The 16,457-nt window shown below is 44.3% G+C and overlaps 1 protein-coding gene across 1 annotated transcript in view; it reads left to right on the plus strand.

Moving 5' to 3' along the window:
* FUBP3 (far upstream element binding protein 3) overlaps positions 1-16,457 on the plus strand; it is a 69,765-nt gene that overhangs the window by 49,224 nt on the left and 4,084 nt on the right. The window contains exons 14-16 of the mRNA XM_018558544.1: positions 6,067-6,227; positions 7,007-7,080; positions 9,086-9,162. Of these exons, the coding sequence (XP_018414046.1) occupies positions 6,067-6,227; positions 7,007-7,080; positions 9,086-9,162 (312 nt within the window). The remainder of the gene's footprint in view (positions 1-6,066; positions 6,228-7,006; positions 7,081-9,085; positions 9,163-16,457) is intronic.

Genomic DNA, 16,457 nt, shown 5'->3' on the forward strand with positions numbered 1-16,457 from the left:
CCCCCAAAAAAAAAATCCTGTTTATTTCTATTGCCCTGTTCACATGTGAGCGGTTTGTCTCAATAAGCAAAATTCCTGTCGCTGGAAAAAGTACATGAGCTTCTTCTCTTTTTTTGGCATATTACAGCTTGTTTTGTCCCCAGAGACTCAATAGTAAACGAGTTTGCTGTATTTCTGTGCGTGTTTGCTCATTAACATCAATGAGCTACATTCTGCTCACAAAGACGCGCAACTTCATTTATGTGCCTATAATACGCATAGACACCCTCTAAAACACTGTCGCCTAGGCGTGAACCCAGCCCAAAAGAAGGATCTGGTTGCTTTATCCTAAGTTACAGCTGAGTTTTATGTAATTCACTTCTACAAGATTTACAGCACTCCTTATATGTTAAATCAGTGCGTCTGCTTCCTCAGTCCCGTCTCACCTCCTCTGCTTGCTTTAGTAGTCAGATTCACTTATTTAAGGTAAATATGAAAGGGATTGGTGACAGAGTACTTTGGCACTGACACATTAATAAGTGTACGTCAAAGGACAGTAACGTACGTACACTGGTTGTTTAGGAATACCTCTTTTGCATTACAAACAGGCATTTAAAAAGACTTCCCAGATTACCAACAAAAGGAAGGTTGGCTGCTGGCTGCATGAGACCCAAGCCCTAAGCGAGTAGGCAGTGCTCCCTCAATACAGCTCAAGGCAGGATGCACATTAAAACATTAGAAGAATATAAAATGTGCCTGGCTTGGGTATACAAAACAAAACTTTGGTATATGCTGTGGATCCATTAGTGATAAGTCCAGTCTTGGTTTGTTTTTTTAGAAAACAAGAACGTTCTATGTAAAAAACATAATTCTTTTTATGCAGCCAGCAGTTCATTTCACCCCCCTTTTCTCACTCTACCCTATCTCTAGTCTGTTAAATGTCCATTCACTCTCATGACTATAAGGCTTCATGCGCTGAATGAGACGACAGATTGGAGGTTAGAGGTGATTACATGGGTGTCCCTGCTGTGTAGTGTTCTTCTGTAATTGATTGGGAGATCCCCTCTTTGCTACATTTATCCTGCAGCTAATCATTACTATCTAATGGTGGGGATATTGTACCTCACGGGCGTCCAGAGAAAATGTGGAAATGCTCTGTTTCTCACTATCATTTGTAATTATATCTATATATTAGAAACCGTTACTTTTACTCTTCAGCCTCTCCTGTGCTGTGCTCTTAAATTACATAGTTACATAGTATTTGAGGTTGAATAAAGACACGGGTCCATCAAGTCCAACCTATTGTGTGCATTTATATGGTTCAATATGGGGGTTTATTAAGATGTTTTTTTCTAGGGGGGTGGGTGTTGAAGCAAAACTCCTCCTTGGTGGACTAACAAAACTATATGGCTTCCATGTGTACTGCCAAGATGTGCATTATTCTGTTTGAACTTGCATTTGTCTATAGTACATGGTGCATGGGGGATGTAGCTCACTCCCATTCATTCATAATTGACGATATAGTACACATACCATATCCTCAATGATCTACAAACACTCAGCCATCACTGATCGCTGAGTGTTTGTACCTGGCTCTCCTCTCTGACACGCTGTCACAGGAGGCTGAGTGAGCAGTGTAGTGGAGGTGTTAAAATAATTATACTTTTTATGCATGGAGTCCTCAAAATATTGGAAACTGTCTTTGACTTTTGAACAGCCGCAGTCCTTTTTGGAATTTAGACATACATTGCTGACCTTTTGTGTTCTGATGTTTGTCCTTTTATGTATGTGCTGGATCTAGAAATAACCCTTGTCAGAGGAATTAGAAATGTTGTGCTGTCCAAATGTTCCTTTAGACTCATTTAGAAATCCTATAGGAGTAAAGCTAGACATTTCCTTATTTCATTGGGGTTTTTTGGTGGGTTTTTTTTTTTCTTGCTATCGAATCAGATTTGAGAAAAGAGCTGTTCTGAGGCTTAAGCCCTCATTCACACGGGTAACGGCCGGCCCGCACAGATCCGTGCTGCGTGCATGGCCGTATTGGGCAGCTCCCGGGAAGGACAGGTGCTGCCTGTGATTACATGCAGCAGCCTGTCCTTCTCACGCCGGATGCGCCGCCGTGCGCTCACCTAACCTGCACGTCGGCGCGGGTGTCCATACACGTACGCTAACGGGATGGATCCTGTCTGCGTCCGAGCATGGACACCCGCACCAGTACAGACATGCAGGTCAGGTGAGCGTAGGGCGGCGTACGACCATAGAGAAGAACAGGCTGCTGCGTACAAATCACACGCGGCACCTGTCCTTCCCGGGAGCGGCCCGATATGGGACTGACGACTAACTAATGTTAAACATCTCTGGGAAGCTATGGTCATAATTTAGGGCATGCCAGGCTCAAGCTTCCAATGTCCACAAACAGAAGGAAACAACAAAACAATTGGGTAATGAAAACGTGAGTTAGGCAAGAATTAGAACATTATATAGTTTAAATATGCAATTTTCAGATTCAAACGGTCTTATAATTGTATGCTCATGATTGAACTATTGTTTGCATGTTTATTCGGCCGTTTCTGAAGTACCTAAGAGTCGGTATATGAGTGCTCACTGACCACCACTGAAAATGTTGGTGTGAGTGGAGCCTGACCCATTTCTTCTACAGAAGAATGGTAAGGACCCAATACTGTGTATGTAGCTGGGTACTGCGCCAAATCATTGCAGGATGGGCCCCTCATACTCAGTTGATATTTGCCTTTCTATGGGCAGCCTAAAGATTTAAAATCTTTATACCTTCGTACATCGCTCTACAATTGGTGAAATCTGGTTGTTTTTTTTCTGTCCTGTTACGTATCATTTGCCTTTTTTGTGTTGAGTGTGTCAGTACTGACCACATTCAGTCCGAAACCATGGGCCTTTCAGCTTTCTTCATCACTAGCCTGAAATTTCTGGCACTGGACCAGCTTCATTTTTTTTTTTTAAAGCTAATTACTGCAGCAATTATCACGCTTACTCAACAAGTGAAAATCAATTTTTTTTCTCCTGTTGCTGAGCTGATAGAGCTGCCATTATGGGCTAATTTGGAAAAATGCTGTGGCTGTGCTTAGTTGGATACCGATAAACCGCTATACAAATATAATGTTGTTAAAAAATGTATTATTTTGGTCTTCCTGTGAAATTTTTGGGTTGATTTTGTTTTAAGTGTCTAGTTAGAACCTGCATTGTCTTGCTTGAAAACCAAGGGATTCCCAAAAAAAGTTTATCATCCATTGAGGAACACAGGATGTCTTCCTTCGGGAAATATTGCTGCCTACAGAAAAATTGGACACTGGAAAACAAAACAAAAACTGTAGTCTAGTCCAAGATTACTGTTCCTTCTACAAGCATGCATCAGTTTTTTTGCTAGTAGCCTAGGTGGATAAATGTTGTTTTTTTGGGGGGGGGTTTTCCAGCTCTTCTGGGAAGTCTTTTTTTTTTGCTAGCATTTTTTATTACATTTTCTCTGCAATCGAGTCTTCTCTACATCACTGCTAGACCTAGTCTATAAAATTGCAGCTGTCTGGTACGTCTTATCTTTAGCTTATTTTTTGGATTTGCACAACCAGACCCTGCTGAACTGGATGTTGTGGAGCTAGTCTGAAAGTGACCTCCAGGCAATTGGGTTCCTTGTAATGGGCTTTCCAGGCCCCATTCTAGTAATGTTACCCACACAGAGCTTTCCAAGTCTAGAGCTGTTGGTATTGCCTCAGCGCTTGCCCTGTGCCTGAAACTCACTCTGTAAGTAGGCAGATCACCAAGAGCTGCCTGGTTAAGAATGCTGGATGCGGTTATATTTCTACTTTCTGACTGCATTTACCACGGAAAGGGTTAAAGCGTGAGGGACTGAGCGCTGACATCTTTTGGGTGGTGTGTCAGGCGCACTCTACACTCTTTCTCATCATTCAGCATCAAGGAAGCGTCTCCCCGCTGCTGCACCTGCTTTGCATAGATGAAACTTCGGTCTGCTTGCTTTGCCCACCTAGAGAGCCAGTGGCCATCCGACTATCACTAGCTATCAGCTGTCTGGGTTTTGTGAGTTCCTGACACCTTGCTAAAGGTACTAATGCCTGCAATCTGTAATTCTGTTATCTAATCATTATAGGATTTACCTCATGACTAGAATCCTCCTTTGCTCCACAAAGTGAAGGAGAGTCCCCTGACTTTTTGACCGGGGTCCCTACTACAGACAATAAGTCAGGGGACTCTGCTTCTCTCAATGGTCAGACGCACAGTAGAACATTTTGCTAATCATAGTTTGCTTACAGTGTGCCCCCTGCTGTTTCCTATATTGTATCACATTTTAATAAAGTACTTCTTTTTCCGCCTGTTTCCAGAGAGCATGGGATAGAAAGATTATGCTTTGATCGATTACCCGTACCTCGTTCACACATCTGTAGTTTGCTTCAACCATATGCTATGTCTTGCAGCCTGTTTGGCATTGTGGTGTACAGATGCCTTTGTGAAAGTCTAGAGGTCATACATTCTTTGTGAGCTGTATCCCATAGAGGCAGCCAATTCTGGGTTTAGTGTAAAAGTATCTGATGGAACTGCCCATGTAGCCTAGACTGTTAATTCATATGGTTCCTTTCATGTAGTTGAAATATAGGAAGGAAACCCTGATTAGTTTTCATGTGTAACAGTGTTTCTTTCATGCTCATGGCACCATTATTGAAGAAGTATTCCTTCTATCTATAGAACCTCCTCTATACAACAATGAAGCAGAACTGCAGGCAAAGACAAAAAGAAAACAATTCTCTCCTATTTTTTGTCGTGTATGTATGTATGTATGTATGTATGTATTTCTCTATCTTGAAAAATGTGATGGTCTCTCACCAGCCAGCATGACCGGTCTCTACCCTTGCGAAACATTTTTTGGGGACAGATGGAGCTTTCTTTTGGAAGTATATAATCACCACGGGGGGGGGGGGTTATTTTTTTTTACTATATAATGAAAAAAGTACCGTAAATGTAAAAAACAAAGTTTCCCTACGTTATGTTATAAAACATTTATTCTTACCCGTATTTTTAGTAAAACATAATTCGGGGTCACGGCGGGTAAATAGACACCAAACATGTCAAGCCTTGAAATTGCTTGCGCCCGCAAAATCGCAAGAAACGCCCGTAGGCGACGATTAAAACGCTTTTACTGCTCATCAGTTTAGTATTATCAGTGATTAAAGGATCTAAAATTATTGCTCTCACATGTGCGGCACAATAGGCGCAATCGTCGTTTCCGCACGTAGGCGCACCCGATGCATATCTGCGTGTGTATGTGGGGGTCGGGGACTTTTAAAAAAAAATGTTTTTTTTTAATTTTTTTTTGATTCTTTTAATTTTTAGGATTACTTTTTTTTTTTTTTTACACACAGCTTTATTGCTATTACATCTAAGCTTTATAAGAATCTTCGCTTTATTGCTAAGAAGTCCCCTATGTGATAGCCAATTTACATGACAGGTCCTCTTTATGGAGACATTAGAGGTCTCCAAGACCCCTAATGTCACCTAGGGACCCCCAGAGAAGCTGATGAAGCAGAAATCGGCTTCTGTAGCTGGAGAGTATGTAAACTTTTGATCAGGGTCATTTGCGTAGTTTGGAAAAAGAGTAAACACAGTTGATTGATAATAAATGGCTTCAGCCAAACACTACCCATGAATGCCAAAGGTTTTTGTGTTATCATTCATATTCTCTGAAAAATGCACTGTAGTTCTGTATGCCTTCCTCTGCAGCTTTACATCTGAGTGAGATTAATACTAAAATTATATTACATCTGAAAACATAGCATTGAATATATTACATTGCTCACAGTACTGCATGCCATTGTAGTTGAATTTGGGTTGATCCACCTTCATGTTTTTGTTTTTTATGTATTAACAGCAGTTTTGTTTGAATGAAATGAAAACATTTGTATGGTTGATTCAAAATCTAGTTTTTATGCATGACTTTCCTGGGACTTTATACACTTCTCTGTCTTTTAATAGGATATCTTGGTGCACTGAAAGATAAAATATAGTTAACATTCATCTTTTAATAGTTTGTCCTCCTTTTTCTCACAGGAGGTGAAAATATCAAAAGTATAAACCAGCAATCGGGGGCCCATGTGGAGCTTCAAAGGAACCCCCCACCCAATACAGACCCAAGCATCCGGATATTCACCATCCGGGGCATCCCGCAGCAAATTGAGATGGCCAGGCATCTCATTGATGAGAAAGTCGGGGTAAGTCTCTAAACGGATGAAAGTTGCAGAGGTTCAGGTGATGACTTAGCCCTGCATGGGGAGAGCATTTAAGTCCCAGCAGTACTTTCAGTTTAAATCTTCCAAATATATTTCAAATCTGTCAAAACAAACGTATGCAGTGTTTTACAGTTGCCTTTCTACATCCTGTGTAGAAAAACCTGTCCCCTGCCAGCATGCTGTAGAGCAGGACAGTTTTTATCTGAGTGGTCTCTCTGCAGGGGTCTGACGACAACCCCCCCATGGCTCATGGTCCCTGTTTAATGGCAATCTCTGACTTGGCAAGTGTCAGGCCTGGCTGTCAAACTGACCCTTGTGCTTCTGTACTGTAAGTCACTAACCTGGGGAAAATAGGCAGAAAAGGGACTTTTATTTTTCAAAAATGTGTGAGAAGACTTAGATGAAAGCCTTTCTGTCACTCTGATGCTGCATACTAGTTTCTGGGTAGTGCATTGCCTCTGCATTGGAGCAGAAAACGTTTACATATTATGTCGTTCTCTAGCGTACCCCTCTGAAGTCCAGCAAGGGCCGCTTGTGCCTGATGCTTCTTACCAGGTACTTTGCATCTTGATAGAAGCCCTTTTTAAAGTGCATGTTCAGATTTTCTGTCTGAGGAGAGCTGATGATGTTGAAGGACAAAATCCATTGTGTTACTACTTAGCTGCATTCAACCAGCTACAATGACTTCTAGCTCAGAAAGGATCTTTTGCTCAAGGATTTCTTGTGCTGTTATCAGTAACATGCCTGTGTTCATCCTCCAGGGCACAGCAATCAGCGGTCCAAGCAGCTACGGGCAAAGTCCATTCAGCCAGCCGCACGCAACACCTCATCAAAAGTGAGTTTTGCATGATCCCTACCTTAAGGGCCTGCTTTCATTCATATTTGTGCAGTATCATTATACACTTAGGGGTCTATTTATTACACAAAAAAAAAATAATGCCTTTGCATATCTATTCGTCAAGCCAAACTTCATGTGCATTCATTCTGTGCAGGTTAACCAGTTGTGAGAAAAGGGCAATATTGAATGTTCTTGGGGTATTGTATCTTCAGGTTGAATGTTCTTAAAGGAGAACTATGGGGTTAAGGTAAAAAGCACTCGCCTCATAGTTCTCCTTTAAGAATATAAATACCATTGCTGGCACTTGGCTCACTTTCAGTTGAAATGATCACTAGTATGAATAGCGCTGATATTTCTGACAATACCGGTATTATCCTGGGTTCACACCTAGGCGTATTGCAAAAGCGTGTCTGTCGCGCGGTTTCTTTACCGCGATTTGCGGTAAAAAAAACGCGCGACCGTCGCGCGATTCCAAAGGCTACTTGGCTGTATTCCAATGGAAAACGCCCTACAAAACGGCCCAAAGTAGTGCCTGTACCTTTTCAGGCGTGGGCCGTTTTGTAGCGCGTTCGGGACGGGCGGAAATACGGCAAGGTGGGAACGAGTCCATTGACTCCAATGCAATTTATATTTTTGAGCGTTTTGTAGAGCGTTCTTCGAGCGTAGAACGCGCTACAAAACGTTCAGGTGTGAACGAGGGCTTACTGTGTTGCAAGTAGCCACAGAAATGCTGTTGATGCCATAGACTGGTGCCGATGATTGCCTTTGGCAGATAAACAGTGTTGCAAAATAGAAAAGTAAATATGCTCACTGCTCTGATGATGATTCGTGAGGGGGGGGATGCAGGCTTTGGTAAAATAACAGGGATCTCTTTTTCTGCAGCCTCCACTGAATGAATGCAAAGCAACTCAGTACAGAGGCTTCTCATTCATTCACAAACTGGAGATAGTAAATATTTACCATCTCCAGTTATAAATGGTTAGAAGCCTCTGTACTGAGCTGCTTCTACCCATTCAGAAACTAATGAAAGAACATGAAGTTATGTAAAGCACTTCTATTCATTCATAACTGGGGACACATAGTAATATGTGTCCCCAGGTGTTTACAAGCATTAGAACGATAACTCCAGTGTTTGTGCTGCATACAGATGATCGGTAAATATTGCACACATTTACCGATCCTCCGGTCGGCCATCCTGGATTTGACAGCTGGCAGCTCTCAATAGTCTCCTTGCTCGTCTATTCTGATGACAGTTTATCCCAGTCATCTAAGGCCTCGTTCACACCAGATGCAGTGTGTTCCGGCCTGATTCTTTTTTGTTGGTCAGGAGGGGGCATGGCGGTCCATTGAAGTGAATGGCACCGTCGCCATGCCCTCCGGTCGCAGTGCATATGGCCACATTATACGTGCATTGCTTTACCAAGAGATGGGAAGTGAGGGGAAAAAAAGCATCCGTAAGTGGTACACAGGGGGTAACGCCAGCAAAGAAATGAACTACTAAGGAAGCTTTGTGTGTAAGGTGGTATTTTGGCTTGGATTCAGTTTTTTGAAATGGAAGGTTTAGTGACCCTTTGTGTGTTGGGGGGGAATGTGGCATTATTGTTTTCTAAAACTTTCCACTGCAAAAATAAAATGTGATCAGCAAACACCGGTCCTGCATTTTATGTGTTGCACGTGGGAAGTGACTGCCTGTATTCCAGGGTGGTAGAGAAGAAGCCAGAGCACTTGCAGGCAGCACACATTCCCTTTTCAATATGCCCTATAATCTGTTCTGATTGCTTTGCTTACAAGGATCTGATTGTATTTTCGCTACCTATTCATGTACATTGACTGAAGGGGTCATATTCTAGTCGTTCTGGGCAGTATATAAACACTACTTGTACCATTCTCAATCACTTGCAGAGTATAAAAGTTAAATACTTGATTTAGAGCATGTTTGCGGATGAGTATTACCTTAGTCCCATGCCGTTTCTGACTGTCGTCTTCCTCTCTTTTTTTCCAGCGGTCCTCAGGCGTTTTTAACGCAGGGTTGGGGTAGCACTTACCAAGCGTGGCAGCAGCCTGCACAGCAACTTCCAGGTGAGTGGCTGTTAAGGACACACTAGGTTTTTAAAGTGGACTTGTTTGTAAAATTCACACTTTACCTAAAGCAATTATATTTATAGATAAAGTACTTTTTTCTTGCCATAAATATTTCTATTCCTTGGTGACCAGGCATTAGGCAGCCTAGATCACATGTTCTCTGGCTAGCAGTCATAACGGCTGACAGACTGATCTGCTCTGCATAATTATACTGTATATCTACAAGCTACACCTAGACGCTGTGCTCAATGACCGCCATGAGCAGCCCCTGAGAAGAAAAAAGACCAATCCCTGGCCCCTCCTTCAGGCGAAGTGATTGACAGCAGGGTCCCCGACATAGGCAAAACTTTCTGAATGACTGTGCATGCCTGCGCGTTGGCGCAAGGCACAATGAGACAGTCCAGATGAATGTATTGTAGTGGATGGAGGTTGTTAGTGCGCGTTCCTTGACTGGAAATTCAGGGAAGCTGCGAAGAAAGAGGAACAGCTTGCATAAATCACAGCCAGATATGAAGTATTGAGTCTAAAAACATCACAATTGGGGCATAATTGTGGGAAGGTAAAGTCTGCTCCAGTGTATCCAGAAACTCAGTTATTCTCCTATTGGTCCTGCCAACTTGCCTCTTGCCCGCCTTTGATGGGACTCTTTGCTTGTTTGTCCGGAACAATTAAGTTGCCATTAGTGTTGACAATCCCCGTCTCTTAACCAAACATTGCCATCGTCCTAAAACTAGAAACTGCATGTTGGTATCACTTATAGAAAGTGTATATCCCATAGTCGAGGAACGTTGTAAATGTCTGAATCTACATGTACTGCTTGTGACGCAAATTCTGTCATTTGAATGTCGTATGAATCCATATTGGTTCCTCCCTGAATTGTACATAGTACCTTCTACCTCACTGGAAACATTGCACTTCCTGTTAAAGTGCAGCCATCATTGAAAATGTAATCAAACAATCAACAAAGCACATCTGCATTCCCAAATATTTTTTAGGCGATAACCCTTAAAAAAAAGAAACAAGTTGCTTGTGTAACTTACCACTTAGATCACAAGGTCTCTGGCTATCAGGTGCGTTGTGGATCTTTGACAGTAGTGGAAAATGTAGGGGCTGTTTTCCGTTAGACAGACCTTGTGAGGGGGGAAAAAAACCTACAAGGTTATTCACAAAAGGGTGAAGAGTTTGGAGAAGGCAGGAAAAGTGAACAATCTAGGACAACGTCACTGAATTGGAGAATGTTTCCAAATCTGCTATTCTGGCCTAGATGGTTCTGGCCTAGGTGCTAGGATGAAGGAAAGGACCTCCACGGTAGTTTTCTCAGAGATACTAGGCCTTCTCCGAACTCTTCACCCTTATGTGAATAACCCTAACAATGAACATCTCTTATGTCCTTCCCTAACGCTGCCATTGAGAGTTTTTCGCTATATGTTCTTGAGTGCAAATAAACCCTGCTGATCAGGTCAGAAATCCAGTGAGCTGAAAACCTCCTGTGCTCTCTGCCTGTGCCGCACTTTTATAATTTACATTGTTCACAGCTATCTGAGGACTATAGAGCACTTCCCCTCCGGTGTTACTCCTGCATAGAAGCAGCAGAGTAAGTGAGTATTGTCACTCTGACAGGAAGTGTGTTACTGGCAGATTCACCAGGTGAAAATAAAGGCCTGAATATAGAAAACGAATGCATCAATTACATCTAAGTAGACTGGTAAACTGCAGCGGAATATCTTTCTGTTCTTTGGTTTATGCTACTTTCAGACATATGGGGAACTGTGGTGGCTCTTGGTTTAGGCTGTGAGTGAGTAAGGTGTCTCATGGTAATAATCTGCATACAACTTTGGAACCTAACACACCTCCCTTTCACTCATTCTATCCTGCATGGTCTACCTTGGTAACATACAATCAACATGGATGTGTACAGGGAAAGACCTAGAGCAGCAGTAGGTCAACGCAGCCCTACTGAGTCATGATTGTGTCTGTCTTGCAATACCTAATGGGATTTGTCGTTGCACCACAGCTGGAAGGCCAGAGTTTGCCTACCTCTTAGAGCACTCATTGGTAGGAGAGCCATGAATAGCGTATCCTCCCTGTGGTAAAATAACTGATATAAGCTGAGCTCCCGTCAAACACTCAAAATCGTGTGCTGTCTTATCTGCTGAAGGATTTGACATTTGTGATCATACATCTCTACCAGACAGCACAGGAAGGAAGGTGACACCACCTTCTGTGTGAGTTGTGGTGTACAGTGGTGTCTCCTCCCTTCTCCTAGGCTACTGTATTGGAGAGTGACGGAGCAGCGGCACACAAGTCATCAGTTCTGCTCCGTGTTCCCTGTCGGCACATGTGCATGCAGTAGAACTTGATTGGCTTCCCCTCCCTTGCCAGTGTGGGTGCTGCTGTGCACGTTAGGAAGCAGATTTGAAGACAGACTCATGTACTTATAGCTGTATGTTAAACGCATTGAGTTATTTTTAAAGGTTTACACAACTGCATTAATAAGGCCGTGAAAAGTGCAGTGGTGATAATATGCAAGTGCCATTGCAACCAATCAGGTCTCGGCAAATGCTGTTGGTAAACTGCCCTTTGTGTGAATGAATGAGCCAGTATAGTAAGGGTTGGGGCCTGTGAATGCAACCCAGACATCGGCTGGTCTGTATCTATTATGTGGTGAAGCCGAGCCGCTAGAGGCGCCCGATTCTCAGGTCTCTCCTGTCCATTGTGGCAGCAGCTGCTGGACTCGTACTGTATGGATAGCACTTGTGAATGTTAATGGCTGAGTGCCAGAGCATAAGGGAATATCCTAAACCAATACATTAGTGGTCATGCATCTCTATTTTCCTCTGCCTCTATTCAGTTTCCAAGGTGAAATGATTATTCTTCCTTCCCCGCCCCCTCCTACGCATTGCTCGCACTCTAATGGAGACAAGTCACAAGGTGTTGGTGCCATTTATGAGACTGTATTAAAATATTTGTACTTTAAAAGTCTAATTGCTGCACAATAGACTTTTCCATGCAAGGTTTCTTTTTGAGCCTTGTCAGCTGACAGGTTAAAGGACAACTCCAACCAAAGAGGCACACTGTTTTAGCTCACACAAGATTTGTAATACACCTGTCCCTAAAAACATGGTAGCCCTGATGCAGTGGCGTAACAATCACCATAGCGACCCGGGCGGCCGCTATAGGGCCTGGGACACAGTGGGGCCCGGCCAGATGCCGTGTGGGCCGCCTGGGTCGCTATGGGATCCTCTGCTGGTGGCTTTCACTGACGGCTGAAGACTAACACGCCACTGTTCAGATCACTGACGGTAATCTGTGCAGCAGCGCGTTCCTCTCCACAGAGTCAATGAGAGCCAGCAGTGGCGGAGGAGGCAGGGCCCGTGGTCGGCAGCAGGGGAGGAGGCGGGGCCCATCAGCGACTGTGGCGGAGGCGGACAGGTAAGGAGTGCGACCAGCCCGTCTGAGGGTGACCCTGCAGAGCCCACCATAGAGAGTCTATGGTGGGCTCTGCATGTTCACCCTCAGGTGGGATCTCGAGTGGGCTCTGCTAGGGGTATAACTAGAAATCACGGGGCCCCATACAAAATTTTGCTATGGGGCCCTGTGATTTCTAGTTACGCCCCTTCCCTGATGGAACAGTATGTGGTATCTGCAAGTATGCGTGTTAGTCTTCCAATGAATTCCTTGGATCCTAGGTCCAGGCTATGCATTGGGCATCATCATCCGTGCTGGTTGACATTACACTGCCCATTGTTGTAGCAAACACACATACTCAGGACTGTGTGACTTCCTGCACCCTCATGGAAGGACCCTGCACACTCTTTGCTTAAGCCTTACTTTAATTCCCCCTGGTCTGGATATTTTCTCTCCTGGTGACAGCGTTCTGTTCCTACCATATCTAAAATCAAAAAAATTGGGTATATGGAAATGCTGAAAATTGTTTGACATTTCCATTTAGGCAGGGATGGGCCTGTCTGCACCTCTGCCTGAAAAGTTGACTGATTTAGTCTTTCCCTCCCTATCACACCCCCACCGAGGCCTGTTTTACTAAGGAAAAGGCATTGAACCTTTAATTATGGTATACTTTCTAAATATTAACATAGCAGTTAAGCTTTGCTGTTTATGCTTTTGCATTTCCTTCATTTGCTGGAATCGGTAGGGAAATCAAACGTCACATCCTTGCCTGGTGTGTCCAAACCCAATCGGAGCACTCCATGCGTCATTCCGCAAAATGGCAGCGTCCATGTTTAGGCAAGGCGTACGCCTTAAGTGGACTCAAGTGGCCCAGGCTGGAAGATGCGGCCTGTTTCGGTGTAATCCTTTTCTCCTCTCTGTTATGTGAGAACAAGCCTTATTGCAGCTCCTATTGTTCCCCTGGCCATATTGTATGCAAGCAGGGAGCGTCTGTAACCATTCACAGCCCAAATGGTGAACAAATTGAGCGAGTCCATTCACCCCCCACAGCCGTCCTAATAAGTGATCTAATCATTTAAGGTTTTATTGCCTCTAACATCCCCCCTTTCACCTCCCACATAAAGCGTCCAATGCGGTAAAACATGCCGGCCTGCAGTCTATTAATTGGCGTGTCCCTCAATGACTTTCCGAAAGAAAAGCCATTGATGGAGCTCCCTATTGTGTGAATTAGCAGGTGGGCACTTTGTGACCCCGAGCCTTTCACACTGGACAGGGCCTGACTTGTGGCATCGGTCAGCTCTTAGAAAGAGAAAGCAAAGAGCTGGACGGAAGCTCGGAGCTTCATCAAATGTTTTAGTGAAATGTAACGGGGCCTTTGGGACGAGTCAGTCCTCGGAAAACTATTTGTTTGGCTGAAGCACCCACTGGCATCCTACGTCTAAGATGTTTATTATACTGTAATTATATTTTTCCATTGCAATATATTGAATTTGCTGTGGGCAAGAGTTAAGCGGGAGATCACGTGTCCTTCAAATTATCCTTGCTCTTCATTTTATGAAATAGGTGTGTAAGTGCCAAGCGGAGGGTCTGTAACTGTTGGCCATACACTGCTGCAATTTCAAAGCAGCTAAAACTCCAGCTGTGGATGGCCCTGTTGACACCATCCAGCTCCACAAAGTCATTTGAGAATTCAGAGAACCCGGATGCCAGCGGAATACTGCAGTGCGGATGGAGGTGTCATCCACCCCGCAAAGCTGATAGAGCTAGCCTTAGTCATTCGAATGCTGTTTCAGCTGAGCACAAGCAAAACTCCACGAAGTGCTGAGAGACGGTTCTTTAGCCCTCAAGGTAAAATGCCAGACCTATTCCCCTTCCTGAGCCGTGAATGACCAGCATAGGGTGCAGGGCTTTGCACTTTTTGGTGCTCCCCCCCCCCCCCCCACCCAGGCAGCAGGGGAGGAGGCGGGGCCCATCAGCGACTGTGGCGGAGGCGGACAGGTAAGGAGTGCGACCAGCCCGTCTGAGGGTGACCCTGCAGAGCCCACCATAGAGAGTCTATGGTGGGCTCTGCATGTTCACCCTCAGGTGGGATCTCGAGTGGGCTCTGCTAGGGGTATAACTAGAAATCACGGGGCCCCATACAAAATTTTGCTATGGGGCCCTGTGATTTCTAGTTACGCCCCTTCCCTGATGGAACAGTATGTGGTATCTGCAAGTATGCGTGTTAGTCTTCCAATGAATTCCTTGGATCCTAGGTCCAGGCTATGCATTGGGCATCATCATCCGTGCTGGTTGACATTACACTGCCCATTGTTGTAGCAAACACACATACTCAGGACTGTGTGACTTCCTGCACCCTCATGGAAGGACCCTGCACACTCTTTGCTTAAGCCTTACTTTAATTCCCCCTGGTCTGGATATTTTCTCTCCTGGTGACAGCGTTCTGTTCCTACCATATCTAAAATCAAAAAAATTGGGTATATGGAAATGCTGAAAATTGTTTGACATTTCCATTTAGGCAGGGATGGGCCTGTCTGCACCTCTGCCTGAAAAGTTGACTGATTTAGTCTTTCCCTCCCTATCACACCCCCACCGAGGCCTGTTTTACTAAGGAAAAGGCATTGAACCTTTAATTATGGTATACTTTCTAAATATTAACATAGCAGTTAAGCTTTGCTGTTTATGCTTTTGCATTTCCTTCATTTGCTGGAATCGGTAGGGAAATCAAACGTCACATCCTTGCCTGGTGTGTCCAAACCCAATCGGAGCACTCCATGCGTCATTCCGCAAAATGGCAGCGTCCATGTTTAGGCAAGGCGTACGCCTTAAGTGGACTCAAGTGGCCCAGGCTGGAAGATGCGGCCTGTTTCGGTGTAATCCTTTTCTCCTCTCTGTTATGTGAGAACAAGCCTTATTGCAGCTCCTATTGTTCCCCTGGCCATATTGTATGCAAGCAGGGAGCGTCTGTAACCATTCACAGCCCAAATGGTGAACAAATTGAGCGAGTCCATTCACCCCCCACAGCCGTCCTAATAAGTGATCTAATCATTTAAGGTTTTATTGCCTCTAACATCCCCCCTTTCACCTCCCACATAAAGCGTCCAATGCGGTAAAACATGCCGGCCTGCAGTCTATTAATTGGCGTGTCCCTCAATGACTTTCCGAAAGAAAAGCCATTGATGGAGCTCCCTATTGTGTGAATTAGCAGGTGGGCACTTTGTGACCCCGAGCCTTTCACACTGGACAGGGCCTGACTTGTGGCATCGGTCAGCTCTTAGAAAGAGAAAGCAAAGAGCTGGACGGAAGCTCGGAGCTTCATCAAATGTTTTAGTGAAATGTAACGGGGCCTTTGGGACGAGTCAGTCCTCGGAAAACTATTTGTTTGGCTGAAGCACCCACTGGCATCCTACGTCTAAGATGTTTATTATACTGTAATTATATTTTTCCATTGCAATATATTGAATTTGCTGTGGGCAAGAGTTAAGCGGGAGATCACGTGTCCTTCAAATTATCCTTGCTCTTCATTTTATGAAATAGGTGTGTAAGTGCCAAGCGGAGGGTCTGTAACTGTTGGCCATACACTGCTGCAATTTCAAAGCAGCTAAAACTCCAGCTGTGGATGGCCCTGTTGACACCATCCAGCTCCACAAAGTCATTTGAGAATTCAGAGAACCCGGATGCCAGCGGAATACTGCAGTGCGGATGGAGGTGTCATCCACCCCGCAAAGCTGATAGAGCTAGCCTTAGTCATTCGAATGCTGTTTCAGCTGAGCACAAGCAAAACTCCACGAAGTGCTGAGAGACGGTTCTTTAGCCCTCAAGGTAAAATGCCAGACCTATTCCCCTTCCTGAGCCGTGAATGACCAGCATAGGGTGCAGGGCTT

This window comes from Nanorana parkeri, unplaced genomic scaffold (genome assembly GCF_000935625.1).
Source record: "Nanorana parkeri isolate BGI_ZX_2015 unplaced genomic scaffold, ASM93562v1 scaffold345, whole genome shotgun sequence".
NCBI classification, from domain to species: domain Eukaryota; kingdom Metazoa; phylum Chordata; class Amphibia; order Anura; family Dicroglossidae; genus Nanorana; species Nanorana parkeri.